Genomic DNA, 27,631 nt, shown 5'->3' on the forward strand with positions numbered 1-27,631 from the left:
TGTTTTGAGATTAGAACTTCATTGTTTTACCTTGATATGCTTCTGTAGCCACCACAAAGCGTGCAATTTCTTTCAACACGGCCACCAACTCTTTAAAAGTTAATGATTATGTTTTTGTAGATAACACTTCCATGCCTTTTGACAACACTATTCCAAGGTGCTTTCATTTTCATCCACGACCTAACTATCCATAATCTGCAGACTTCTATTGGTAAAACTCAAGAAAAAGTCATTTAGCTAGACCTCGTGATATCAGGTGAATAACTCAAACTTATGACAACTATCAACAAAAACACGAAAGAACTCTGCGCATACATTTGAAATTTCATTAATCTTCCACAGCAGAAGCAGAAAATCTCCCGGTGTAGCAGTTTTGCATGCTCAACTGAACTACCTTGCAACAATAGCTATGAACTCACAAATAAATGTTAGGTTACTGGCATCTCTGGTTATGAGGCCACAGGTCTCTGTTATTCTACATCATTTGAGACATGAGAGACCAACAAAAAAATGGTTAGTGAATCATTAATTAATGAATGAATGTGATAATAACAGAAACCAAGTATTCTTCTAAACAAGCACTGCCATGGTGTTTTGCTTAATGACATAGATTGAATCTGAAATTCAAGTTTATGGGCTTCTCGCCTCAACTCTTTTAACACTTTATTGTTCAGATGAAGAACGTGATACTATACACAGAACGAGAGTCATTTCTGAAATATTCAGAACATATATTTCGGTATTGTATTAACAACCTCATGTCTTGTCTGATTGAAGTCATCCATTCATGTCTTTTACCTCTAATTATGAAGCATGATGTATTAACATAAAAGAATTAATGGTGGAAGCTCCACAATGTCTGACCACAACTTGCTAATTTCTTTGCGATATCTACAATGAATCCAGCAAAAACATCTGGTTCAAGCTGCCAAAATTAAACAACCCTTGATAAGTCAATCTTGAACATACTTCTCTCCTCTGCCGTCTGATTCGTCTTCAATCTCATAACTTAGTGAGTCTAATATTTAGTGTCTTCTTTCTATATAACAGTGCCAGAAGAACTTTCTCTGTACAAACTATAGTGCCTTGAGCAACGAGCAGATCACATACAACAGAGAGAACTGAGGATGGTCCATTTGCTTTTCTACTTCATGCTCTGCTGACATCCCTACTGAACAATGCAACAGCTAAAGCAACGGTGTCTCTTGCAAAGCCCGGTTGCCAACAATCCAGTAAAATTGCCGCGATTCCTTTTCCGTTTGGAATTGGAGAGAACTGTCATTTCAACAGATGGTTCGAGATCAAATGCAGCAGAATTTTCCGCCAGTTACTGACAAGTGTCAGCTTGGAGGTTCTGGAGATCGCTCTTGCAACTTTCTGGGACAAAGACAGCTTCATTCCTGTCAAATCTCCAATCATATACTCAAACTGCAGTGGCAGGGGAGATGGCAACCTTTCTGTTAGCTTGGAAGGAAGTCCATGTGTTTTCTTAGACCAAGAACAGCTTTGCTGCAGGGCGGTTGTAATAATCTCCCCTTCCTGAGTAACGTGGCACCGATGGTTATCGGTTGAAAGTCCATTTGCAATGAAGGTACATAGAGTCAGGCTTTTTGGTACTTCTTACAGAAATTAATAGATATTCAAGGAAAAGCTCTCAGTACAATGATATCAAGTTATATGAAATGCATGTAGTTTTGACCAATTTAACTTTGCTAGAATTACTTAGCAGGATTCTCAGGATGCGTGATAAATCTGAAGGAATCGAAGTTATTGTGTGCCAATTTAAGTCCTGAAGTATGGCTAGAGGGATGATTGGAAATAATCTAAAGTTGGACAGGAAAATGTGTATAGCTTCGCTCATTTGATTAGGCTGGCAACAAAAAGAAGCGACCCATGCAAGCCGACCTGTTTGCAACTATTTTTTCTGGAAGAGTCTAGCCACAGCGAACTATTTACCCTGAATATTTGGCTAAACTGAATTTAAATTCGTGCACTGTTACCACCTTATTATAAGGTTTTTTTCATCATGTAGAACATGTCAAGCTCATGCATGACTATACCATAATTATTTCAAGCAAACTATGTGTAGCTTGCTCATATAATGGTAATTTAATCAGTACATCCATGTATAACTTCAGCATTTGCTCTGGCATTAACTGCTGCCACACCACAATTCCTTTGGACCTCGAGATCTTCAATGTGAGTATAGGGAGCATCAATCCCAGTAAAAGGTGAAGAAGGTTGCAAATATGTTTTTCTCGTCGACAGACAGTGGTTCGTGGCCAACATGACAGACCCACTGACATTATAACCGGACTTGGAATATGTCCCCGTTGTTCTGGACTAGGGATTGAACACAACTGCTCTCAATTTGCTTGGATTGACGTACTATCCTGGATCGGGTTCTCCTTCCCTGGCTTACCGTTGCAGCTTTCCATCTGACTCCCCATCTTATCTGTTCGATGAATACTTGACCGCTCAATGTGCCTGCTACTATGGCTATAGGGGAAATCCATCCCTTACAGACGGATGCCAAGGTAATCTTTACCGGTACTGGTATATCCTTCACATTAAAAAAAACAAAATTGTTTAAAGGGACGTTTTCGGTGAAACATATGATTTCAGAGTGATAGCAGATGTTTTAAAGTATATAGAGAATCGTGTCAAGCTCTTTTATGGTACATTTAATCAACATAGTCACCATCTTTTAGACATTTGTTGACTTACCTTGTCACTGTCTGTTGGATGTAAATGAATGTGAAGACCATAATTACTGGCCCTCGGACTGCTGTTGCTGTTCGTTTATACTTACAAACTTTGCATAGTAATCAAGAGAAAGAAAATCAAACTCAGGGAAAAGTTCTTCAAGAAGAATGGTCGGCTTTTATTACAGCAGCAACTATATTCAGGAGATCGCAATGTCAAGAAAACCAGGTGGTTCAGTGCAAAGGAGCTGGAGAAAGCCACAGAACATTTCAATGAGAATACAATACTCGGTCAAGTTGGCCAGGGTACAGGGTACAAGGGAATGTTAGCAGATGGAAGAATCGTCGCAGTTAAGAAGTCAAAGTTAGTCTAAGAAGAGAAGGTCGAACAATTCATCAATGAAGCCATCATTCTCTCACAAATCAATTACTGTCGGAAGCGAGTATCGGGAGAATCGACTAACCTGTTCGATGCACTCCAAACACAATTTCCAGGATCACACGTTGAATCACTAGCAAACGATGAACAAATCTACTTAAAGGTGTCTCTCAGACACACCTCTTATTAGAGGAAATGGTGTCCCTTGGACACACACATCATGGGCGGACCGACGAAATATAACAATTACGGAATGTGGTTAAGTTGTTGGGGTAATGTTTGGAAACAGAAGTTCCTTTGCTTGTCTATAAATTCATCCCCAATGGAACCCTTTCTGATGTGGACATCGAACCCTATCGAGGAGGAGGTGCTAGGGACCCGTTGTTACTTTCCCAATTCATTCATAACCAAAGTGAAGAGTTTCCTGTAATGTGGGACATGCAATTGCAAATCGCTATTGAAGTTGCAATTGCGGGTGCTCTTTCTTACTTACATTCTGCAGCTTCAATTCCTGTTTATCACCGAGATAGAAAGTCTACAAACATTTTCTTAGATGAGAAGTACAGGGCAAAAGTAGCCGATTTTGGGACTTCAAAATCAGTGGCCATCAACCATACTCACCTGACGACACTAGTACATGGCACTTTTGGTTATCTAGATCCCGAGTTCTTCTGATCCAGCCAATTCACCAAGAAGAGTGATGTATATAGCTTTGGCATAGTTCTTGCAGAATTGTTAACTGGTTAAAAGCCAATCTGTTTGACAAGGTCAGAAGAGGATAGGAGTCTAGTGACATACTGCATTGCTAAGATGAAGAGAACGGACTTATCGACATCATCGATCCATGGGTTGTTGATGAAGCTAAGAAAGAAGAGATTGGTGCAGTTGCTTACCTCACAAAAAGATGCTTGAACTTGAGTAGAGAAAGGCAACCCACCATGAAGGAAGTCAAGGTGCAACTCGAGGGAATAAGAATGTCAAGGATGGGCTCCAAAGTCAGCTCAATTCTTGAAACCGTTTCAGCGGAGACTGGCCTCTTCGATGCCTCGGAGGAGTACAGTTTTAATTTGAGAGACTTTGGCATAGATACTATAGTAGAATCATGTTTCGAAGTCGAACCATTTGCATCTAATGAGTAACAACTAACAGATTAATACCATATCCTCTGACCTTCATATGCTCTGGTGTTCCCCACGAAGCATTCCATATCTTTGAAGACAGACAAAAAAGAGATTGTCCTAACAAACAGACTTGCAAATGTCTAATCTGGCTAAAAAATAGGCGGAAGAACAGCAGAAGTGCCAAAAGTTGTGTACGGAGCTCACTTTAGTGCCAAAAGTTCCATTTGGATCACTTAAGTGCCAAAAAATTTGAAAAACGATCTTTTAAGTGCCAACTCCGATCTGATTAGTTGGAAATCTGACGTGGCAATTTTTTATTAGTATTTGAAGTCGACGTAGCTCGCTGGAGAGTACAGTCAGCGTGTAAACAATAAAACGACGCCATTTTATTCACGATACCTACACTGTGCCGTTTTATTTAGTTTCTTCTCCCCAAAATAAGAACCCTAATCTCCAAATTGAAAGATGGAGGGCGGAAGCTCAGCAGCGGCTCACATTCGGGATACCTAACCCGCGAAAATCAGAACCTTAAATCCTTAATTATCAGCTCGCACTTGCAGATGGAGGGCGGAAGCTCTAGCAGCGGCTCACATTCGATTAAAAAAAGCAAATTAGATGGTGAGTGTTACTGTTTTTGTGGGTTACCGAGTCCGAGAAGAACATCTTGGACTCAATTAAATCCCGGGAGAAGATTCCATGGATGCGGCAGGTATAGAGAAGGCTCAAAGTGCAAATATTTCAAATGGGTTGATGCCAAATTCTCCGGTCGAGCCACAGAAGTGATCTTGCAGCTACTTGAAGGATGACATCAACCTCCACCTACATTAATGGACGAGTTAGATAATGTCGACTCAATGCAAGCTCAAATGAAGGGTTTAACATCTTTAGTCGACCATTTGAAGAGGGAAGTTTCAAGGCTGAAAATTGAAAGAAACTTTTATCGAGCATTGATTGTGTTGTTGTTCTCTTGTGTAGTATATTCAAATTTGAAGTGAGCAATGAGAAGAAGTTTGTATGTCTACCATAATCGAAGATGTGGAATATTTACTTGTATTGGGTCATTTGTAAGTAAAGTGTGTTACTGGTTTGCTGCAAATTGTATGGAACAAAAGGTTTTGTTCCAATCTATGGTGGAAATGGAAGGTTGAAGTTGGAATTCATTGGTTGTGAACACTTTAATTTTTTTTTGCTTGGTTCTGTATTATATATATTGATTTGCTTGGTTTTTGTATCAGATGTACTGATTTGCTACAACCATTACTGCAAACCATGAAGAAATTAAGGGGTGGTAACAATTCACGAGTGACTATTTCAGTGCCATAAGTTGTAAATAGTGATCGTTTCAGTGCCAAGTTTTTCTGAAAGTGATCATTTTAGTGTCAATCGCGATGAAAAAGTGATCACTCGTGTTGCACGAGTTTAAAAATAAGAACAAGTCAGTTTCAACTATGTTTCCATTGGCTTGCACCAGTCGTGGTGCATGTTGTTGCACCAGTTGAGTTGCTGGTGCATCTTGTTCTTGCACCAGCTCATACAAGTGTTGGTGCAAGAAGACGCACCAGCACCCAGAGTTGCACCGAGAGCTGTGTTGGTGCAACAGGATGCACCAACAGCCACAATTGCACTAGTGCTGTGCTAGTGCATCTTGTTCTTACACCAGTACTTGTATTTGCTAGTGCAGGAAGATGCAGCACCCACAACTTCAACCAGCACGTACATCCAGCACCCACAACTTCAACCAGCAACAATAATCAATCAACCACTTCCAAAAACAACATCAGCCTCATAACAAGGTGTAAGACAAGAAAATAACAAAAACATTGTTGCCGTTGCCATTGACATTGATTGGTTCTTTACAAAAATAAACATGTCCATAAAAAACATCAGTCCTCCAATCAGTCAACGATCCCCTCCCACCTAATATGTCAAAGCGAACACATAAAAACAATGACAGCAATCCCATCAGTGAAGTTACCATGTCCAGCACCCTCCCATTAGTCAATATGCACAACACCCCCGGCTCCTTTTCCTTTTGCACTTTTGAATTGATTCATAATTCGGGCACTCTTTCGAACTGGACACGTAGGTTCGTTAACTGGCATTTCTGTCACATTCTTCTTAGCATCAACATTTTTTTTGTAGCACGTGTCATGTGTGGGGACCTCTCCGTAGGAACATTGGTCCCATGATCAGTCGGTTGAGATGGAACTAGTACCGGTTCTGTTGATTGAGATGGAACTGGTGCAACTTTATTTATTGGTGGCTGTTTTGAAGCTGTACTCTCTGTCTTCTTCTTCTTCTTTGTGCTCTTCTTTGGCTGTGCCCTTGACTCTTGAGTTGGCCCACCTTGAGAGATAAGCACCTCCGAACTTCTTCCAGGCTACAAGAACATAATTATATTGTTAACCAAATGAATTGAAATACCATAAATTAAATACATGAGTCCTACAAATCTTACATTGAAAATAGTCATTCCAGTACGTTCATCTGTGTAAATCCCATAACCATATTGCCTTATTCTTTTTCCAAGAACCCCTCTTGTTCGCTGTGGTGCATCACTTTGAGCAACTTGTGGGGAAGCAATTTGTGCAACTTGTGGGGGAGCAACCTGTGGGGCTCCCTGTCCTTGTGCAACTTGTGCAGTTGGTCGTCTTCTCATTTGAGAAACACATAACAAAATTAAACTCAGCCCATAAAAGACATACACAACAATGTATAGCTTACTGGATATTTTTTCCTCGTTTGTTCAACAGTGGACTCAGTTGTTGTTGTTGCTGTCCTGCCTGTACTTGTCCCTGCACTTGGGCCTAGAACAAGGCCTTTTGTTGGCCCTTCAGTAGGCCCAACAACAACCTCTTCAACAGGTGTTGTTCCTGGCCCACAATCAGCTCTTGCAACAACTTATTGTTCACGGTGCCTTTTCAACTGACAACCTTTCTTATTGTGCCCTTCCTTGTGGCAATAGGAGCATTTCATCTTCACCCCGGTCCTACTCATCCTCTGACTTGATGCCTCTCCCTCCTGTATTCTTCGTTTTTTCTTTGCCTTCCTATTTGCTTCTTTAGTGGCAAAGGTAGAGGGCCTTCACGATTTGTTGGCTCCCAAAATTTGCTACTTCGGATAGGCTGCATCATAAATTGGTACGAATTATGGTATGAGCTTTTTTTGTACTAATCATGTAGGTAATCCTCTAGCCTTTCTTGCTTCATCAAAATGGCACAAATAGAATGGGGACAAGGAATTCCACTTAGTTCCCAAGCTCGGCATGAACACTTTCTTCTATTTAGGTTGACCACATACTTATCATTATTGTGAATGATCTCATATCCATTTTCTCCATTCCAAACCGGATGGCAGAACCTACTAGCAGCAACGTTCGCATCCAATTTCTTTACAATTCTAGGACCGCATTCTCTGCTCCACTTGGTGGCCTCATCTCTTTGCATGTGCAGTATGGTCATGACCATAACGTGAATATCATCAAGCATGCTGATGATTGGCTTGCACCTGGCCTCTAAAATTCTGCCATTGAAAGCTTCACTGAGGTCCCCAACACCCATTTTTCAATTCGACCCCATTCGGTCCCCACAGAAACACTAACTAACTAAATAAAGTCGGGTCCCCACCACTGTCCTCAGCACTCCAACCAGTTTCCCTCTGCGCTGAGCCCTCATTTTCCCCTCCACGCCCTATTTTTCAATTCAGTCACATTCGATCCCCACAATTTTGCCCTCCCCACAAAAGTGATTAAACAAAAGTGAGGCCCCCACCATTTTTCCCTCCCCATAAAAGCAGTCCAAGCCGAGCCCTCATTTTGCCCTCCGTGCCCCAATTTGCCTGTCAGAACCCTAAATTCTCCACCCAATTGACCCACGGCGAGAACATGACAAACTTGAGTGAAGCGGTTGAGCGACGGTGGGCCAGCAAACAATGGCGCAGCTACGACAACGGCCGACCGACAGCGGGTGAGCGACGGTGGGCCAGCAAACAATGGCGCAGCTACGATGACGGCCGAGCGACGGCGGGTGAGCGACGGTGGGCGAGCGACGGAAGGCGATCAAGGGAGCTACAGCGAGCGAGGGAGTAACGTGAGAACTCAAGATCCGAGCCCTAATTTTAGTCCCCCTTCTTCAGCGACGTCGTTTTTTAAACGCAGTCCGCGTAGGAAAATAAAGCGACGTCGTTTCTTGTGGAGGATGGAAAATGACGTCGTTTACGCCATTTCACGTGGACTGCGATTTAAAATATTTGCCACGTCAACTTATTTTTCTTTAATATAAATGCCACATATTAATTTGGCCAGAATCTCTCGCCGTTGGCACCAAAGTGATCATTTTTCCTCCGATTTGGCACTTAAGTGATCCAAATGGAACTTTTGGCATCAAAGTGAGCTCCGTACACAACTTTTGGCACTTCTGCTGTTCTTCCCCCCTAAAAAATAAAAACACTTGCAGATGTACAAGTTAGTAAAGTACTATACATTTTGCCAAGTATGGGATGTTAATAACGATAAGCAACAGAATGATCAATAATCCATTTTCCTGAGTTAAGGAAAATTTGAAGGATTATGCTTTTTATGCCATGCATGTGACGAAACTCTTAGCAGCTAAAGAGTTCGACGTAGATCTCTTGCGGTTTCGGCAGCACTTGATCGGATATAAATATATGAACCTTATTTCCCAATTCAATCCAGCTACAGCCAGCTTGCTTTTCTGCTCCACTCCCCATTACTGATATCCTTGCTTTCACCGCTTCATCCCAATTGCCTACTTCAGCATTTACATCAAATGGGAGTACATAATTCGAGGTTTCATCGGATTCAAGTTCTGTAAGCTTCTCAAATGCTAATTTGGCAAGTGTTAGATTCTGGTGCATCCCACAAGGTCCAAGCAGCGCACCCACAATTCAGCATTTTCTTTAGTCTGTGTCGTTAGCAATTTCAAATGATTCTTCAAATTTTCCTGCTTTAGAGGACAATCCACCATCCAAGAATAGTGTTCAGCTAGAGGTTTGATGGCGTACACTTCCGTCATTTTTCTGAAGTATTTTGTTCTCTGACCAATCGGGCCACCATGACTACAAGCAGACAAAACTCTGATGAAGGTTACCTCATCGAGAGTAAACCCTTTCAGAAGCATCTGTTTGAAGAGCGCAACAGCTTCATTTCCGCGACCATTTGTCCGTAGTGTCGAACGTGGGTTGAGCATACAGCATATGTCCGCATTTAGGCTGCGTTTGGAGTGTGTTTCGTAACCATTCTATTCCCGGAAATAATTTCTGCTCAGAAATAATTTTTTTTTATTCCATTCTCGGAAACAATTTATAAACATTTGAAGGCGTTTGGTAATTGTCCACTTTTCTATTCTTGAAATAGAAAAAGAACATAAATTCGTTTAGTAACTATACAAAATTTCTTTTTATTAATAATATTTTGAATTTTTTAATATTTTTTCTTTTTATTTTTCCTTTTTTTTTCTTTTTTTTTCCTTCTTCTTCCCCTTCCTTGGCCCATGGCCAGGTCGCCGGCGCTGGCGACCGACCACAGGCCAGGGCCGGCGAGGGCGTTGCGACCCTCGCCGCCGCCCTCACTAGATCCGGCAAGGGCGGCTAGCGGCCTGGGTGAGGACCGCCCTCATCGGCCCTAGCCTGTGGCCGATCGCCGGCCCCCGGCCCCTAGCGACCGGCCACAAGCTAGGGCCGGCGAGGGTCCAGCCCTCTTTCATCTCCCTAAATATTAACATGATTCCCGTTTTGTACATGCACAAGAAACTCATCAGAGTATCCAAATATTCAGAGTATCCAAATATTAACAGTTTGAAGGAAGCCTGTTATTAAAGAATTCCATGAAACTATGTTTTTCTCTTTCATCTCCCTAAACATTGCAACTGCACTATCCTTTGTCAAGCTTGAGCATAACCCGCAATCATAGTATTCCATGTTACTGCATCTTTCTTTGACATTTGATTGAACAGGTCTAAGTCTTTGTCCATCCTTCCAACTTGAACATATCTTGCAAACATGGTATTCCAACAAACAACATCACAAATTTCAATCCGATGGACTAGTTGCCTAGCTTCATCCATTCTCTGATTTTCCACACATCCATATGCCATTGCTGTTGCCGCTTATCATTGTTGTTTGGGCTGCAATGTTTTTTAAGAATTTGTTCCAAAAGGTTTCTTGCTTCATCAAGATTACCAATTCGAATATATCCATTTATCACAGTAGTCCATGACACGAAATCCCTTTCTGGCATTTCCATAAACATGCTGATGGCATCGTCCATTTGACAGTTAGTAATATGCCCTGCAATCATTGCGTTCCATGAAACTGCATTCCTACTAGGCATTAAAAGGAAAGAATAAGCAAATTACAGCGATTACACTTTCGTACTTTATCTCTGAGTATCCTTAATTGAATCAATTCAAATCAAGATTAAAGATAAAATCGTATCTTTCTCCAACAGGCATCTCGTCAAAGAGTCTCTTGGCCTCCAGGAAACCTTCCATTTGGCATCAACCCACACAAAATAGTCACCGGGGTCTGGAATCCTTCTAAAGAAGTCCCAAGCAGAGTCTATGTCACCCAGCTGAACAAATTTATCTAGGATTAAATTCCATGACACAATGTCTCGGTCCACCATTTCATCAAAAATTTGTAATGCCAATCGCCCTTTATGATTCTTTGAAAACCCAGCAAGCACTGAATTTCATGTAACAAAATTCTTAGCCGGCATCTCATGAAAAAGTAGCTCAGCTACGGCGATTTTGCCCTTCTTTGCATAACCCGCTATCATGGCATTCCATAAAACTACATCTTACCAAATCAAAAAGCTTCCTTGCGCTCTCAAGCTGCCCACTCTGCATAAAGCACGTTGTAATCAAAGCCCACGAATGACATCTCCTTCTACACATTTTCTCAAACAACCGATAAGCTTCCTCGATCCGATCATTACGCAGGTACCCAGGAATCACAGTGTTCCAAGAAACCAAGTTCCGAAGCAGCATTCCGTCGAGCAGCTTCCGCGCATCGCGGAACCTCCCGTCGTCGGCATAAACAGAGATCCCGGAGTCAAACGTCACAGCGTTCTTCCGGGTCATATCGGAGAAGACGCTAAAATGGCTTCTTCAACCCGGGCTGATCGACCCAACTGGGCGATCTTGGAAATTTGGTCGAAGAGGTGGCTTCCTTGATCCTCCTAAGGCCCCCTGAGTCCCCCTCCTCGTGACACCATACATAAACCGCGCGCAGACTCGTAGAATAACTGCACCGCATGCGAGTGGTCCTCGACTAGCTCTGCTGCAATAGCTTGCTCGTCAAGAATGGTCCTTGAAAACGAGCTCCATGCAATGACTGTTAGCTTTCGTGCTCTGAAGAACAGAGGCATGTTTAAGTAGGCCCGTCAGCGTCGGTGTATATGGGATGAGTCGAGGAAACTTAACAAATTTTTTTTTTTTCAATTTAGGTAAAATACCAACCTTATCAGGAATTTACCGACATTTTCGTGAAATTAGTGAATTACTAACTTCGTTGAAATTTTATGAGTGTGGTCGGTAACCACCGACACTATAGAGGATCTATTGACATTTCAAATAAATTAGCAAAGTATCAAACTCCTTTCAGATTTTACAAGTGCGTAGCCTGCAAAATACAAATTCATGACGAGTTTACCGACGTCTAAATAAATTAGTAAGTTACCAACTCCTTTAACATCTACACTTGTGGTTGGTAAACTACCAATGCTGAGAAGAATTCACCCCGACATCTCAATAAGTTAGTGAGAAACCAGTTTTTTTGAAATTTTGTAACCGTGATTAGCAAATTACCATCCCTATTATTAACGAATTACAAGTTTGTTTAGTATACCATGGTGAATTCACCAACGAGCAAAAGAATTTGTATATTATTAACTTTACAAATGTAGTTTGTGACTTAAACAACATTATGATGAAAATACTAATGTATAATTGTTTATGGATGAACTTCTTATAATATGTAAATAGTTATTGCCAACATCTGTAACTATTATAACTTTATACGAGTGTCACGAATATATCAACATGTCAATCTCTTGGAAATGATATCAGTGTGGTCGATAAATCGCAAACAATATAATGGTTTTACTAATGTACAGATGATTATTTATGAACAGCTATTAATATGTAATATAGTTACTTATGGATTATGTACTTTAGGTTACTATTATATTGTGATAATGATAAAGTATAAGACATACTATATTAACATAAAGTAACCCAAATTATTTAACAATATTTTAATTGCAATGAAAATCAATATTATTTGAAAATATGATGATGTTGAAAAAATACTATTTTGAAATTTGATCAATCTATAATAGTAAGAAGAATCATTGTTCCCTTTATTTACACTTGTATTATGCATGTACCACCTGTGTGCGAAGTTGAATAGGCATGATTAACTAAGTGTTGGCCTAAACGGTTGGAAGTTTGCTTCTTTCCTTATGGTCTTGGGTTCAAATCTTGTTGCAGTACTTTAAATTTAAAATCCTAAAGGGAAAATGACACAAATGGCCCTTGAAGTTTGGTTCAATGTGCAATGCCTTCTCTGCACTTTTAATTTGTTCAATATGATTCATAAAATATTAGTAAATGTTTAATTTAGTCTTTAAATTGTATGAAATTATTTAATGTCGTCATTTCATTAATTCAAGTTAACAGAATCTACTGACGTGACTTTCAATTCGTTATGATTGAATGGTGGACTAAAAAAAAGCTATATATGGATTATCTACGTAACATATTCATCTCAAATGAGGAGAAGAAATTTCCACGTAGGATATTTGAAGTCATTAATTTGTTTTTGTCTTTTTTCAAAATAGATGGATAAAAAGATAGACTTGCTAACTCGTCATTTTTAAAAACCCAACTCAGTATAGAATAATCAACATCATCAAATAACATCTGATTTGTAGTTTGAACAAATATGATGAATACATTACCAATAGTTCTGGGATCATATGGAACAAATTTAAAATAAGGACAAACATTGGACCATCTATGTTAGTTTTCCAATCCTGAATTCCCAACCCAATCGGGGGGGGTGGGGGGTGTGCTCCCTTAAAATTGCTTGGAGAGGTGAACTAATTGAGTGGCAGAAAAACTGATCCAAACACCACTTGATCACTAAATAAAAATAGAAGTTGAATAGATATTTATAAAGATAAAAAAAAATTAAATTCGGAGTACCCTCAAGAGAGAAAGTGAGTAGTGATTTTGGTAGTGGAGGGGAATGGATGAGGATGCATGGAGACTGACCGTCGGTTAGTTTTACTAAGAGGGGTAACTTATTTGTTACATTTTTCTCGGTTCCATAAAGAATAAGTAGTGAGATTACATGGTGTCTGGGCTCGACAAGGCAAAATCCAAAAGTTCAACAAGAAAATGAGAAACAAAATGCAAAATTTTGTAGATACACTCCTATCCCACATCACTTTCAGAAAAAGGATGTAGTGAAATAAACAGATGAAGATGACAAGCGCTGCTCACTGAATTTGCCTTTTGCAAGTATCATCATTTATGTGTTGCGCATGCGCCAATTAGTCATCCATCGTGACTTGAAGAGACCAACAAGATACCATAAATGAGATTTTTCTGTCGTTTACTTGACAAGCAGAAATAATCATGATAAAAAAGAATATGTTTAATCAGCGTTCTTTGGGGGTTCTTTCACAAGATCGAACACGGGTGTCGCGACGGGCGACTTACTCCGGATCCAACTAAAAATAGAAAAAAAAATGATGGTGGTCAAACAAAGGGTTACTCGCATGCTATGAGTTGATGTCTCCCGCCAAGAAGTTGGGTTTCACGTGTAGGTAGATACTAGATAGAGAGAGACGAGACTTCCCATCCATGAGTTTGAAACCAAAGTCCTCTTTCAAATCATAGTTTATCGAACTCTCAAACTTGTGGTGGTGGCATGCATCGACATGTTTGGTTGGACGGGATGCCCTAGAAAGCTACCACTTCATGCCCTAATGCAGATTTTTATCTGCAGCATGGTGGTGGGTCGACGCTAAATCAAGAAAGTGGTACACCAGTGCCAAGATGGAGGTTAGCTTTGCACGTGCTTTGACCTAACCCCCCTTGAAAAACGAACACTCCTGTCCTTCCTCACCTTCAATGGAGTCGGTCGAATTGACAAGAACCATCGACCTCAAAAGTTAAAACCTTGTTTTTCAAATCAAGAAACGGGGCAGAATCTTTGCTAAACTACGTCCTTCCCACGCTAGCAATAGTTGTTGTTAATTCATCGTCTGAAAACATTGTAATTAACAATGGTTGTTGTTAATTCATCGTCAGAAAACTTTTTAAAACCCTAGCTACGTTAGTAGCTCCATGAATGCTATGAAAATGTTGGATTCACTCCTCTTGACTTTGGGTTGCGAGGACCCCGTGAGATTTGCTCCGCACTTCATCCAACAGAAATCGTCTTTCTCTTCTTTTCTTCTATGTTTTTTTTTTTTTTGCGAAGGACCCTTCAATCGTACTAGCAAAAGCGCACACGCTTTGCGTTCGAAAAAAAAATTGAACAAATAAATTGATCCGAAAGTGTAAGGAACGAGGTATGATGGAAATTTTGATATTCTCTGTTCGTACGAATTTATTGAGAATTTCTTTTGACAGATTTTTAGGGTCTTCCATGAGCAAAAACAGTTGAGTACATTAAACCCGTGTGATCACAGACTACCCTAAATTCTAGGAATAGTTTAAAAATTAAGTACATTAATCATATCTGATCTGGACAGCTTACCGGCACGGGCAGGAATCATCTGCCCTGAGAAAGTTCCATCAAGAAACAAATATCAACGTCATAATTCTTTAATGAAACCCATATTAGATAGCAAAAAAATTTCTGTCCTTCAGTAATATTGTATGAATTCAAGGTCCGTTTGAAAATCCCGACCGTGGTGTTAGGTTGACCTCGTGGGGTGTTAGATTTATCTAACACAATCCCCAACATTCTCCTCTCAGACACCCACATGCAAACGCAAATACCGAGTGCAATAAAACCTAACACCCTAAGCTGCTTGGTCTGCTTCTCCAGGAACTGGAATGGTAGTTACAAAGTTAAAACTCTGTTCCTTGATAACTACTACTCTTATCGCTCGCACACTCTCACTCCTTAAACTCGAGCGCTCACATAGGACACTCTAGCTTGAGGCTTGTGTGTGCGCTTGTGGTCCGCTGAATTGTCCATTAGCATCGCCTAAATCGGGTCTAAGGAACACAAAAACAGAGGGACATGGGGTCGGCGGAGTATCAGCCATTGTTGCTCGGGCTCGACTCTCACAGCCGGATACCGGACCTGTCGTCGGTGGCGATCGAGGAGTTCCTCGAGCACCGCCCCGTCGCGCTCCGGTGGTGGCCGCGCCTCGTGGCATGGGAGTCGAGGCTGCTATGGCTGCTCTCGGGCTCGTCCATTGTGACGTCCATCTTCAACTACATGCTCAGCTTTGTGACCCTCATGTTCACTGGGCACTTGGGTGCGCTGGAGCTTGCGGGGGCTTCCATTGCCAGCGTGGGCATTCAAGGCCTTGCCTACGGGATCATGGTAATGTATATGTGTCCTTTCATTCTTTTAACTTGTGGCGGTTTACGTACCGGAGTTACAGTGATGGAAATCCATGTCTGCTCACGATATCGCGATTCGAGTTCCAATTCTTTAGTCGGCGACAATCAGAAGTCAAAATCTTTTTGTTTGTTCTTGGGTTATGTACTAGGATGATGATGCTGGATCAAACTCTTTTTCCTGCACATCTGGCATGTACACCATTTTGTACTGCTCTGCCCCTTCCATGCCTCCTTTGGGAAAGTCGATAGATGGTTATGATTCGACGCCGTAAATATAGTAAACAATTGTGCGTATATCAGGCGGAGAGTTGCCGAGAAGTTATCGAGTTAGACTCGTTCACGGAATGTAGTGACAAAATAGGCCTAGTGCCAAGCCCACTTACGATTGCTTAATTCAGTAAAAATCTTGACCATGGTCTCTCAGCCTCGTCTATGTTCTGTTCATTGGCTTTAGATGAGTCCTAAATGTGATCGGTTAAGTACATATCCAAATGAGTATGGGCAATAAGCTCTCCCATTTACAGAACACTTACCCAGGTTTGTTTGTGATTCCAATGGACAGTTGGGAATGGCTAGTGCCGTGCAAACCGTCTGTGGCCAAGCCTATGGTGCGAAGAAGTACGCCTCGATGGGCATCATTTGCCAAAGAGCCATAGTCCTGCACATCGGAGCGGCTTTCCTGCTCACATTCTTGTACTGGTTCTCTGGTGCGGCACTCACAGCTATTGGCCAATCGGAGAGCATCGCCGAGCAAGGCCAGATTTTCGCGAGGGGCCTAATCCTCCAGCTGTATGCGTTCGCAATCGCGTGTCCAATGCAGAGGTTCCTCCAGGCACAGAACATAGTAAACCCTCTGGCTTACATGTCTGTTGGGGTATTCCTCTTGCACATCCTTCTCACATGGATTGTTGTCTATGTGTTGGACTACGGCCTCCTGGGGGCAGCTCTGACCTTGAGCTTCTCCTGGTGGCTCCTCGTCATTGTAAACGGGCTTTACATCATCCTGAGCCCTTCTTGTAAAGAGACCTGGACCGGCCTGTCAATGAAAGCATTCCAGGGAATCTGGCCTTACTTCAAGCTCACTGTGGCTTCTGCCATCATGCTTTGGTACGTGTGTAGGACTGGTCACCATGTTCATTAAGTCTTGATCCACCATGACCTGACGTTTTTTTCTTCTTCATGTAGCTTGGAAATATGGTACTTCCAAGGTCTTGTGCTCATTTCAGGTCTCCTCCCTGATCCCACCGTATCATTGGACTCCATATCCATTTGGTAATGCTGGCAAAACTGTTTCTTCCTTTGTCGTGGTCATCCAAATTTGCTTTTTTCTTGACTCGATGACGCTTTTCGCTTTCAGTATGAACTACTTGAACTGGGACATGCAATTTATGCTAGGGCTAGCTGCAGCCGCCAGGTTTGTCACTCCAAATAGTAGTAATAATATGGAGATGCACTTGCCACAATTATGACCATCACATTTGCACTCTTTGCAACAATAAGCAATATAACAGTGCATCGTGGTATCAAGTTACGGTAATTATGTCGGCTTGCTAATGAATTCGGCTGTTCACTGCAGTGTCCGTGTAAGCAATGAGCTTGGGGCAGGTCATCCTAGTGTGGCAAAGTTTTCGGTCTTGGTGGTGACTGGAACCAGCATTCTCATTAGTATAGTGTTCTCAGCAATTGTCCTGATATTCAAGGTAGGATTGAGCAAACTCTTCACGAGCGATACTGAAGTTATCGAAGCAGTTTCTGCGATAACTCCTCTGTTGGCCATCTCTGTTTTCCTCAATGGAATTCAGCCCATACTCTCAGGTAACTATTGCTGTGAATGCTGTAATAGCTGTTAGTGAAGCGGTCGATGATCCCTCATTATGTAAATGGTTTTTAACTGCTATTGCACTTGATTTGCAGGTGTGGCAATTGGAAGCGGGTGGCAAGCCGTGGTGGCCTACATCAATCTAGCCACTTACTATATAATTGGTCTCCCCATCGGATGCGTTCTTGGTTTCAAAACTAGCTTAGGAGCGGCGGTAAAATTGACTCTCTCTCTCTCTCTCTCTCTCTCTCTCTCTCTCTCTCTCTCTCTCATATACACACACGTACTCATGACAAGTGCTCTTCATTTCAGGGTATCTGGTGGGGAATGATTGTTGGGGTTCTTCTACAAACAGCAGCCCTCATCATATTGACTGCTAGAACAAATTGGACTGCTGAGGTAGCTGTAGTTCTGAATTGTTCATCTCATCTGGTTTCATGTCAGACATGGACTCTGATACCTAATTCTCTGTTTGTCTCAGGTCGAAAAGGCTGCTACTCGCTTGAAGAGTTCGGCGAATGTGGAGACATTAGACCTGGTTGATGATGTATAACGGTTGCTTATTTAATCTCCATTCGGTTTCCAGCATTTAGATTGCAGGTCCTGCATTTTTCTCACAATGTGAGAGAATAGATAGGTGAAATATCTTGATAGGCTTTTCTTTATCATTTTTCTCTTATCGTGTATATATGAGCCCAGATTTTGAAGAGGGAAGGGAACCATTTTCTTGTAACCGGCAACGTCTGTGATAAAGAGCCTTCACATATTTCAATCATCCGCATTGCGGAAATCAGGATATAGGCCTGAGGAATGCTGATGAATACTCCATTCGCTCGTCACCGTGCTTTCACTAGATGAAACCCAGGAACGCTTGTTCACTACATACTGCATTTGATCTGGACATTTTTATTGTTCACTTGTGCAGAATGGGGAAAAATTCAAAAGCAAATGATTCAGGGCAGGCGGCATGTGCAGACTCCTACTAGATGATGAAAAATCGATGCCATAAGAGAGAAACCAGTCTTTTCGATGCGCTATTTAGAGAGTGTCGAGCACCCGAAACATAATTCCAATCCAATAGGATGAAATTACTCTTACAGAAAGAAATGAATAAGTTTCACAATCATATCTAAAAGTATCCAAACGATGAGATGCTAAAGGATTGACCGCAAATGCGCAAAAAAATCAATAGTCCGGCTAGAAAATTTGGTTAATGCACTTACTGAGCTGGTTCATCCATTGATAAGCAGTCGAATTCCTGCGCACATCCTTTTCACGAGCTGAAGAGATTGTCTGCGTCGAACCTGAACTGTCGCCCACACCCATCTGCAGATTAGAAACCAACACTTCCTTCCTTCGTGCTGTCATCAGTGGGCTCGAATATTCGGTTCGCTTTTCTGCAGTCCCATTGTTACCTTTGCCAAGGAAGCCGATGCTCTGTTGCTTGAAGAAATTACAAGATTGTGAACACAATTAAAGCAACTATGGAATAGATAGTTTCAATAAGAATGACGTAATCAGATTTGTTCGTCGCTTTGACGGCTAATCTCGCAAGGACATTAGCTGATCACGCATGAGTGGAATATCCAACACTGTGTTCCTCAGCTTAAAGCAAGGATGTAATCTAACGAGCTAACAATACAAGATGCAAAGATGAACTTCCTCACCAATTTTAGCACCTTCGTTCCTGAAGCAATTGAAAGGAACATTAGATCGGTAACATCAATGGGAAGTCCACTTGTTGGTGGACGGACGTTGTTAGTTCATGGAAAATTGTCCAAAATGTCATAAATCTATGGTATTTTGATCAATTCAATGTCAAATCTTTCAATTTTTCCAATTAAATCCTAAACATTTTCACGTTTTACCAATTAAGTCCATCCGGCTAATTTTAGCCGGAAATTGCTGACGTGGCCGCTAATCGTCTTACGTGGCACAACCGGCGCTAACATAGATATTTTTTATAATATTTTGAAAATTTTTGAATTTATTATAATTTTTTTCTTTCTTTCTTTTTCCTTTTTACTCCAAGCCCCATGAGGGCTGGGCGACTCTCGCAGGTCATAGGGCAAGGCCCCACTGACCCTCGCCGACCGCAAAGCTCTTGCTAGTCGCGAGTGAGAGTCGTGGCCCTCGCCCGACTTGGTAGGAAAAAAAAAGGAAAAGAAAGAAAGAAAAAGAAAAAAGAAAAGAAATATAAAATTATAAACAAATAATTTTTAAAAAAAATTTGTCAACGTCAGCGTTGGCCTCCTACGTGGCGCTATCGACATCCACATCAGTAGTCTCCAATTAAAATCGGCCGAATGGATTTAATTGACAAAATATGAAAAAGTTTAGGATTCAATTTGCAAGTTTAAGACTAAATTGACAAAAGTGTAATAGGTTTAGAACTTTTTGAACAAGTTTCCCATGAACTAACAACGTCATCCCATCAACAAGTCAACCCCCACATCAAAAAAGTCGATTTACATTGAAAAAATGACTCAAATGGTCTTTTAACTTTAGTCTAATGTTCAACGTCATCCCTGAATTTTTAATTATTCAATGTGGTCCCTTTAACTATTAGTAAATGTTTAATGTAGTCATTCCGTTTGCTCAAATGACAAATTAGACATTATTTAAGGGCATGGATTATTATATGCTAAGTTGAATTTTTAAAATGATGAGTCAACATGTCCATCTTTTTATCCATCTACTTTAAAAAGGCAGAAAAGAAAACTAGGCTGTTAACATGACTATCATTATTTGACGACGTTAATTATTATAGCCCAATTTTATATGAATATCTTACTTGGATGATTCACGTGTAACTTTTTCTTATTGTCTACCATTCAAACTTAATAGATTGTGAGCCATATCAATGAATCTCGTTAACTTGAATTACCTTAAGAATTATATTTAACATTTTCCATGTAGTTTATTGACCAAATTGAACATTTATAAATAGTTCATGGACTACTTTGAACAAATTATAAATTAAGGGACGACATTACACATTAGATTAAAAATTCATGAACCATTCGGCATATAAGGGCGCGAATGTAACCATTTTGTTTCCTATTTTTCTATTATTATGTTCTCGGGAACTACTTTGGAAGATAAATCCGTTTGGCAACGTAATTTCATTTTTTTATTTCCGGGATAAATTTTTAGCCTGGAAATCAGTTTAGAATAGAAATGAGAAGTAAATTTTTTTTTAACTATTTTATTTCTGGAATAAAAAAAAACAACTCTTTTTATCACTCGCCCTCGCTGCTCGCCACTGCCCCCACCACTGTCGGTCGGCCTCCGACCGCTGTGAACAGAAATTTAAAAATAACTCATCAAACGAATTTTTATTTCGGTAATATAAATTTTGTGTGATTATCAAATACTACTTTTTCATTAGAAATTCGTTCGAAGAATAGAAATAAGCAAGAAATTGAGCCGGGAAAGAGAATGATTTTCGTTCACGTTCGAAGAATCCAAAGCTACGAATATGCTAGTTTTCGGGCAAACTGCAGCAGTTTCCTTCTTTTCTCTCTTTGACTCTTTTTCTTGCTCAAAGGCGACGTGCGGCACGTCTTGTCCGAAATGCAGTGGGACCCTAAAGTAACTTTCTTAGGCTCTGGGCCACAGCCAGTTGATGATCGCCTCGTACCTCAATTGACTGACCACGAGATCTTGTACTTCCATTGCTGATCGCCTTGTACTTCCATTGCTCATGAAATCATCTGCACTTTGATGTTTAAGACCAACTTTTCAAGTGACTGACCAAAACTATACCATGGATGAAAATGAAAAATCTTTGAATCCAGATTCACGCAGCATCGTCGTTTTGAACTCGTTCGATTTGATTTGGTATTTTCTCCACCCCGATTACTGTCAAACTGGGTGGCTTGACCTGGTAAAGAGAAGAATCGTAGGCCACCAACTGGCCACTCCACTCCCCAACTTGCCTTTCAAAGAGCACGCCCTCGGAAATTGGTAGTTGGTACGAGATGTCGACTCACGCTCAGTTCATTTACTGAAGGCGGTCCAAGCGACAAGGTCCTCTAATATTTTATCTCTACAGACTCCTCATTAGATCGAAAGGTTCTTTCTGGAACTATCTCCGAGGGTGGGAGTTTATGATATGAAAGACAATTTCTATTTCTAATAACTATGGAAAAAATGTAGAACCTAGAAAAGAAAGGAAAAATTATAGGAATTATTAGTCTTATAATCTAGTTGGACGAAAATAAAGATTTTATTTTCGAGTGATTTGATCGAATATTCTTATTTCTGAAAAACCGTACAGAAGACAAGCCATTTATGATAACAATCTTCTTGCTCGACGCTGCCCACGCGAAATATATCGAACCAGTTTTGACATCATATTAAAATGTCCGAGCAAAAAATTTAAATTGGTAGATGGAGGACGACACGTGTCTTGTATAAAAAGACATTACAGATCCTGTAGGCAAACGTTTTTAACAGTGTAGACATATCATCTGCTTCAGCAGTTTCTTTAGGGCGACACATTTGCGGTGTTAGCTCTATCTAACAAATTTTTTGTCTGTTCCACGAAAGGAGGAACTGCGTCTGTCTTAGGAGAAAAGACGGGTAGTTAACCTTCAACCTCAATTTGCCGCCTATTTAAAGAAGCTTCGGGACACCTCTTTGACCAAACGGGCTCCTGGTCACTCCGACTCGACAGCTTGAGCTATCGAGTTCTCTTCGCCGCGAAGGGAACATGGGATCAGCAGAGCCAGAGCAACAGCCGTTGCTGCTCCGACTGGACCCTCCCGGTCCCATCTCCGACTTGTCGTCTGGCACGATCGAGGAGGTCCTCGAGCATCCGGTCCCCCTCCGATGGTGGGCGCGTCTGGTGGCCTGGGAGTCGAGGCTGCTCTGGCTAGTATCTGGCTCATCCATCATCGTGTCCATCTTCAACTACATGCTCAGTTTCGTGTCGCTCATGTTTGTTGGGCATTTGGGCGCGGAGGAACTTGCGGGAGCCTCCATGGCTAGCGTGTGCATCCAAGGTCTTGCTTATGGCATTATGGTATTTGCCCACCACTCTTAAAAGTTCATTGAATTTATGGCTGCCAGTTCAATGATCACAGTTTTAATGCTCATAATTTGGTTATGCTAATAGTTGCATTCACTTATCTGAATTGTCTAAGATCACAAGCATATTATCCAGTCTCATTGTTGGAAATTTTACTAACGTATCAAGCCATAATGCCGGTGTTATGTTCCGTTGATTCACGAAGCATGTAAAACAATTCATAAACTTTCCTTGCGTTCCGATATCACACAGTTGGGCATGGCCAGCGCGGTGCAAACTGTCTGTGGCCAGGCTTATGGGGCAAAGAGGTACTCGGAAATGGGCATCATTTGCCAAAGAGCTATAGTTCTGCACTTGGGGGCAGCTGTCCTTCTTAGCTTTGTATACTGGTTCTCCGGCGACATACTCCTAGCGATTGGAGAATCTGAGAGCATCACCGAGCCGGGCCAGTTATTCACGCGGGGATTGATCCCTCAGCTATATGCATTCGCCCTCGCCTGCCCGATGCAGAGGTTCCTTCAGGCACAGAACATAGTGAACCCTCTGGCTTACATGTCCGTGGGGGTCTTCCTCTGGCACACCCTCCTCACATGGATTGTGGTCTATGTCTTGGACTACGGCCTCCTAGGGGCGGCCCTGACTCTGAGCCTCTCGTGGTGGATTCTCGTCCTCATCAATGCGCTTTACATTGTCCTGAGCCCCTCTTGCAGAGAAACCTGGACCGGCTTGTCAATTAGGGCTTTAACAGGAGTTTGGCCTTACTTCAAGCTTACGGTTGCTTCTGCTGTAATGCTTTGGTACGTGTTTGTTGCATAACTGCTTAGTGCACTCATTCAGTCTTTTACATTGCCACGGTTGAGCAAGGTTTAGGTGGGCAGGTCTCAAGACGAAAATTTGCAACGTACCCCCATGGAACCATTTCCAAAGCTTGAACGTCGTTACATACACTTCTAGTCTGGGGTCAGTTGTAGGATCTATCAAGAAACCTATTGTTTTTCTAAAGGAATTATTTGTCGATGTTTTCTGATCCTTGTAGGACTTTTGGAAAGGAATTTACCCTAAAGAATGAAAAAGTGAGACCTTTCGATAGTTTAGGACTGATTAGAAGCTCTGAGGTCATGTGTGCTAGCGAGCGTGGTTTACCGCCCCCCCTTGATCCTGTGTTCAATTTGGAAAGAAGTTTCTTCTTTTTATGAAAAAAGTACTATCTGGAAGCTTTGCTTAAATTTGAAAGTGAGATCCTTAAAAAACAGCCGAAAGGACAGCCTTCGGAAAATGAAAGATTGAAAACTCATCTTTTCTTAAAATAGAAAAAGACACTTCAAGGACGGTTCCAGTTGGCTGTGTGGATTGAACGTGCCCAAATGCCTAACTGTCGCAAAAGTGACCTTAGTTCTATCTGAATGCAGCTTGGAAATATGGTACTTCAATGGACTGGTGTTCCTAGCAGGTTTCCTCTCCAATCCTACAATAGAATTGGACACGATGTCCATCTGGTATGTCAGCTAATCATCTTTCTTCTATTGGACATGCTACCTTCATCCTCCTAACTTGATGTTTACCCTCATTTTCAGCATTAATTACTGGAATTGGGATATGCAGTTCATGCTGGGGCTCAGTGCAGGAGCCAGGTCTGTCACTTCAAAAGTTACAGATTGTTGAATGACATTTTAGATAGTTGAATAATGTTCCTTTATAATTTTGGTTGATAATCTCCATAATTTTGGCTAGTATCATTGCCTACTCTTTTTTTGGCCACACAAACTGTGGAAAAGAACACCACAAGTGTCATAACTTTCGTACAGTGCTTACTTGAGTGTCATAACTCTTTTTTTTATCACTTGAGTGTCATAACTATTATATGACGTTTATTGAAGTGCTATAACTTTTTTTCCAATCACTTGAGTACCATATAACTATTTAATTGATCACTTGAGTGTCATATCTATTTGAAAACATTTATCACAAATGCTATGCAACGTCAGATTTACGAAACTTAGGTGAATGTTTTTAAAAAGTTTTGATACTCAAGTGATCGATTGAAAGTTATGGCTCTAAAATGAACGTTTTAAAGAAGTTATAGCATTTAAGTGGTCGAAAAAAAAAGTTATGGCACTCAAGTGAGTATCGTACGAAAGTTATGACACTTGTGGTGTTCTTATCCCCACAAACTGCTATTAAAATGCTGATGACTACCATTATTACGCTTCTCATCCAGTTGGTGGTTTAGTATGATCCCTGTTGTACCTTTGTCAGCTTACAGATGATTTGGTGACTGATTGCAGTATCCGGGTCGGTAACGAGTTAGGGGCAGGTCATCCAAGAGTTGCGAAATTTGCAGTTGTGGTAGTGAATGCGACCAGTATTCTCCTTAGTATAGTGTTCACTGCGATTGTTCTCATATTCCGGGTTGGTTTGAGCAAACTCTTCACAAGTGATGAAGAAGTCATTAATGCTGTTTCTGAAATAACTCCTCTGCTGGCCATCTCTGTCTTCCTGAATGGCATTCAACCCATACTGTCAGGTAACTGATGTTGTATCCGGCATGATATATAATTGTAATTGCTAGCATGCCTTGTCGATTCATGTCCCACGTTTTTTATGGTTCCAATTCATTCAAATAATAAACCAGTACATTCTTAAGAAGTACAGCAATCTGTGTCCAAATTTTTCGGTTAAACAAGCAATGTCATATCAAAGTTTTCTCTGTCCTAACGTTTTTCTAGACTGTTTTATGTTTGTGCTGTCTAATTCGGTCATGGGAAACATTGTGAGGCCTGACATTTGTTGTGTTAACTACTCGAATCAATGCCAGATTACAATTCATGCTTCATGAATCTGCAGGTGTGGCAATTGGAAGCGGGTGGCAAGCCGTGGTGGCATACGTAAACTTGACCGCTTACTACATCATCGGTCTCCCCATCGGATGTGTTCTCGGTTTCAAAACTAGTTTAGAAGTGGCGGTAAATCAACAATCTCTCTCTCTCTCTCTCTCTCTCTCTCTCTCTCTCTCTCTCTCTCTCTCTCTCTCTCTCTCTCTCTCTCTCTCTCTCTCTCTCTCAAACGCTTTTCGATCTTCAGGGAATCTGGTGGGGAATGATCATTGGGGTTATCCTGCAAACAGCAACCTTGATCATATTGACTGCAAGAACAAATTGGACCAAGGAGGTGATTCCAGCTTTGCCTTACCTCACATTTCCATCATTTCCCGAATATTGCATATACTGAATGAATTTGCTTTCTCAGGTCGAAAATGCCGCGGATCGTGTGAACACAACAGCAGAGTGAGACGGACAAGACTTGGTTGGGAAACAGAGAGGCGCATTGCGATCTAACTAACTCTCATCCCGCCATTTCACATTTCTACCATCCCTAAACATAACAAGGGGAAAACTAGCCCGTCTGAAGGAACCGATCCTTTCAACCAAAAAAAAAGGAGGAGGAACCGATCCTGACAGCCATTAATATTCCAAATCACTAACTGATCAGAATGTTAGAATAGTATCAAATTGATTGTTGAAGATTTGAGCATTCTTCAAAGAATTCATCGATTTACGGTGGGTGTTGGAAGAAGAATGAAAACGAATCGGTGAAGCATGATTCATGGTTGGTGCTTGAAGAAGATCGAAGACAGAGAAGTTACAAGCATTTAATGAAGGAGAGCTGCTGAAGCATGGAGACTGGTCATCGAAGAGTTCTCCACGTATTGTTGTTACGCATGTCTTCAGATGCGTTTATTGTATTGACTTTGTTTGTGTGCTTTTTGTTAACTTTGCGGACTTTCGTGTTGCTTCATTTACGATTGTCAGTTGTGTGCCTCCAACCAAGGTTGCGAAGTTCATATCTGTAGACACACCCGAAGCAAAAGCATTTGCATTTCAATAAGAAGTTCCCCATCCGGTCTTTATTCGTGAGTTCCAAATTTCCAAAATTATCATTTTTTTTCTTTTGGTTCCAACACAGAAAGCACAAGGATTCCCAATCCCAGGCCAAGATGTATCTGTTTGACGACCCAATCATTGTACATGGTATTGCTCAAGACTGGAGGACAACAACTAACTGGATGTCTTCATCATGTAGATGACAACGTGCGGCGTCAACTTACTCCAGTCCATATATCTTTTCAAAAGTTTTCTGCAGGTTCGTCTAGTACGCCTCTTTTCGAATGTTTTCTACCGAACCACAGGGCCGAACTGTTGCGCCATGAGTGATAATCAGATATCGTTCCGTTCTGCTCAGTATCTCCTAGAACATCAGATGCGCTCGAGTCTGCTGATAACATAGGAAAGCACGAGTAGAAAGAGTACTTTCTGCTGGCTTCATCTTTCTACGATTAACCAATATGTTACAGAACGATCGAACATTGGAACTGATTATCCGCTCCACTTAGGTACGGTGCGGTTACAAATGCCCGTGTCCGATGAATTACGACCCCTCAGCCTGTGGACTTAAAGAAGGGCACACGATCGGTTACCGCCGATCCGGAACAATCCGCGGAATTCCTCCTCCCATCCATCCCTGTTGCGATAAGAAACTTGAAAGAACAGCAAAAAGGGAAGACAAAGGATGAGAGACCAAGTCACAGGGGATCATTCTTCATGCTGGCCCCTGTTCAGTTCGAAATGCCGTCATTTTAGTGAACTGGGGGATATCATGTCTGGCCATTTAAGGACACCTATCTGCGTTGCGTAACTGCAAACATGACAGCAATAATCATAACCATTAATGACAGATTCATTGATGGACAAAGCTGGCTGACCGCTCATTTATTTGCGTGCCATCATGCTGCTTCGGCGGAACACCAGACCACCAGCGACTCGTGCTCTTCGGTCACGAGACATTCTACGTGGATCCCCTGTCCCGTACGGCGGGTGAATCTCAACCGTCAATTTACGAGCACGGATACTTCATCGACATCCGAGACTTGCCGAGAGACTTAAAGGAACGCGACGCGGATTAA

General features: G+C 41.4%; 2 protein-coding genes and 1 pseudogene across 2 annotated transcripts; all 3 read left to right on the plus strand.

The window, feature by feature from the left end:
- Nucleotides 1–2,124: 2,124 nt before the first annotated feature.
- LOC115682693 (wall-associated receptor kinase-like 1) lies at nucleotides 2,125–4,349 on the plus strand (annotated as a pseudogene).
- Nucleotides 4,350–15,327: 10,978 nt separating this feature from the next.
- LOC115682804 (protein DETOXIFICATION 41-like) lies at nucleotides 15,328–18,411 on the plus strand. Its single transcript, XM_030607141.2, has 8 exons — nucleotides 15,328–15,797; nucleotides 16,380–16,924; nucleotides 17,003–17,089; nucleotides 17,175–17,231; nucleotides 17,394–17,632; nucleotides 17,732–17,850; nucleotides 17,949–18,035; nucleotides 18,118–18,411. The coding sequence occupies exons 1-8, from the start codon at nucleotides 15,489–15,491 to the stop codon at nucleotides 18,187–18,189; spliced, it is 1,515 nt and encodes a 504-aa protein (XP_030463001.1). The 5' UTR covers nucleotides 15,328–15,488; the 3' UTR covers nucleotides 18,190–18,411.
- A 3,855-nt stretch (nucleotides 18,412–22,266) lies between these two features.
- Nucleotides 22,267–26,578, plus strand: LOC115682802 (protein DETOXIFICATION 41-like). Its single transcript, XM_030607140.2, has 8 exons — nucleotides 22,267–22,665; nucleotides 22,924–23,468; nucleotides 24,081–24,167; nucleotides 24,246–24,302; nucleotides 24,957–25,195; nucleotides 25,516–25,634; nucleotides 25,753–25,839; nucleotides 25,918–26,578. The coding sequence occupies exons 1-8, from the start codon at nucleotides 22,354–22,356 to the stop codon at nucleotides 25,957–25,959; spliced, it is 1,488 nt and encodes a 495-aa protein (XP_030463000.1). The 5' UTR covers nucleotides 22,267–22,353; the 3' UTR covers nucleotides 25,960–26,578.
- The last annotated feature ends 1,053 nt before the right edge of the window (nucleotides 26,579–27,631 follow it).

Source organism: Syzygium oleosum, unplaced genomic scaffold (genome assembly GCF_021117445.2).
Source record: "Syzygium oleosum isolate NSW1041296 unplaced genomic scaffold, Sole_v2.1 Sole_v2.23, whole genome shotgun sequence".
Taxonomy (NCBI): domain Eukaryota; kingdom Viridiplantae; phylum Streptophyta; class Magnoliopsida; order Myrtales; family Myrtaceae; genus Syzygium; species Syzygium oleosum.

Excerpts from the sequence above, each read along its gene's own strand:
- LOC115682804 (XM_030607141.2), top strand. The coding sequence starts at position 15,489 with ATGGGGTCGGCGGAGTATCAGCCATTGTTGCTCGGGCTCGACTCTCAC. Across the intron at positions 17,232-17,393 it reads GGGCTAGCTGCAGCCGCCAG|TGTCCGTGTAAGCAATGAGC; the intron begins GTTTGTCACTCC and ends TGTTCACTGCAG. Across the intron at positions 17,633-17,731 it reads AATTCAGCCCATACTCTCAG|GTGTGGCAATTGGAAGCGGG; the intron begins GTAACTATTGCT and ends CTTGATTTGCAG.
- LOC115682802 (XM_030607140.2), top strand. The coding sequence starts at position 22,354 with ATGGGATCAGCAGAGCCAGAGCAACAGCCGTTGCTGCTCCGACTGGAC. Across the intron at positions 23,469-24,080 it reads GCTTCTGCTGTAATGCTTTG|CTTGGAAATATGGTACTTCA; the intron begins GTACGTGTTTGT and ends ATCTGAATGCAG. Across the intron at positions 24,168-24,245 it reads TTGGACACGATGTCCATCTG|CATTAATTACTGGAATTGGG; the intron begins GTATGTCAGCTA and ends CCTCATTTTCAG.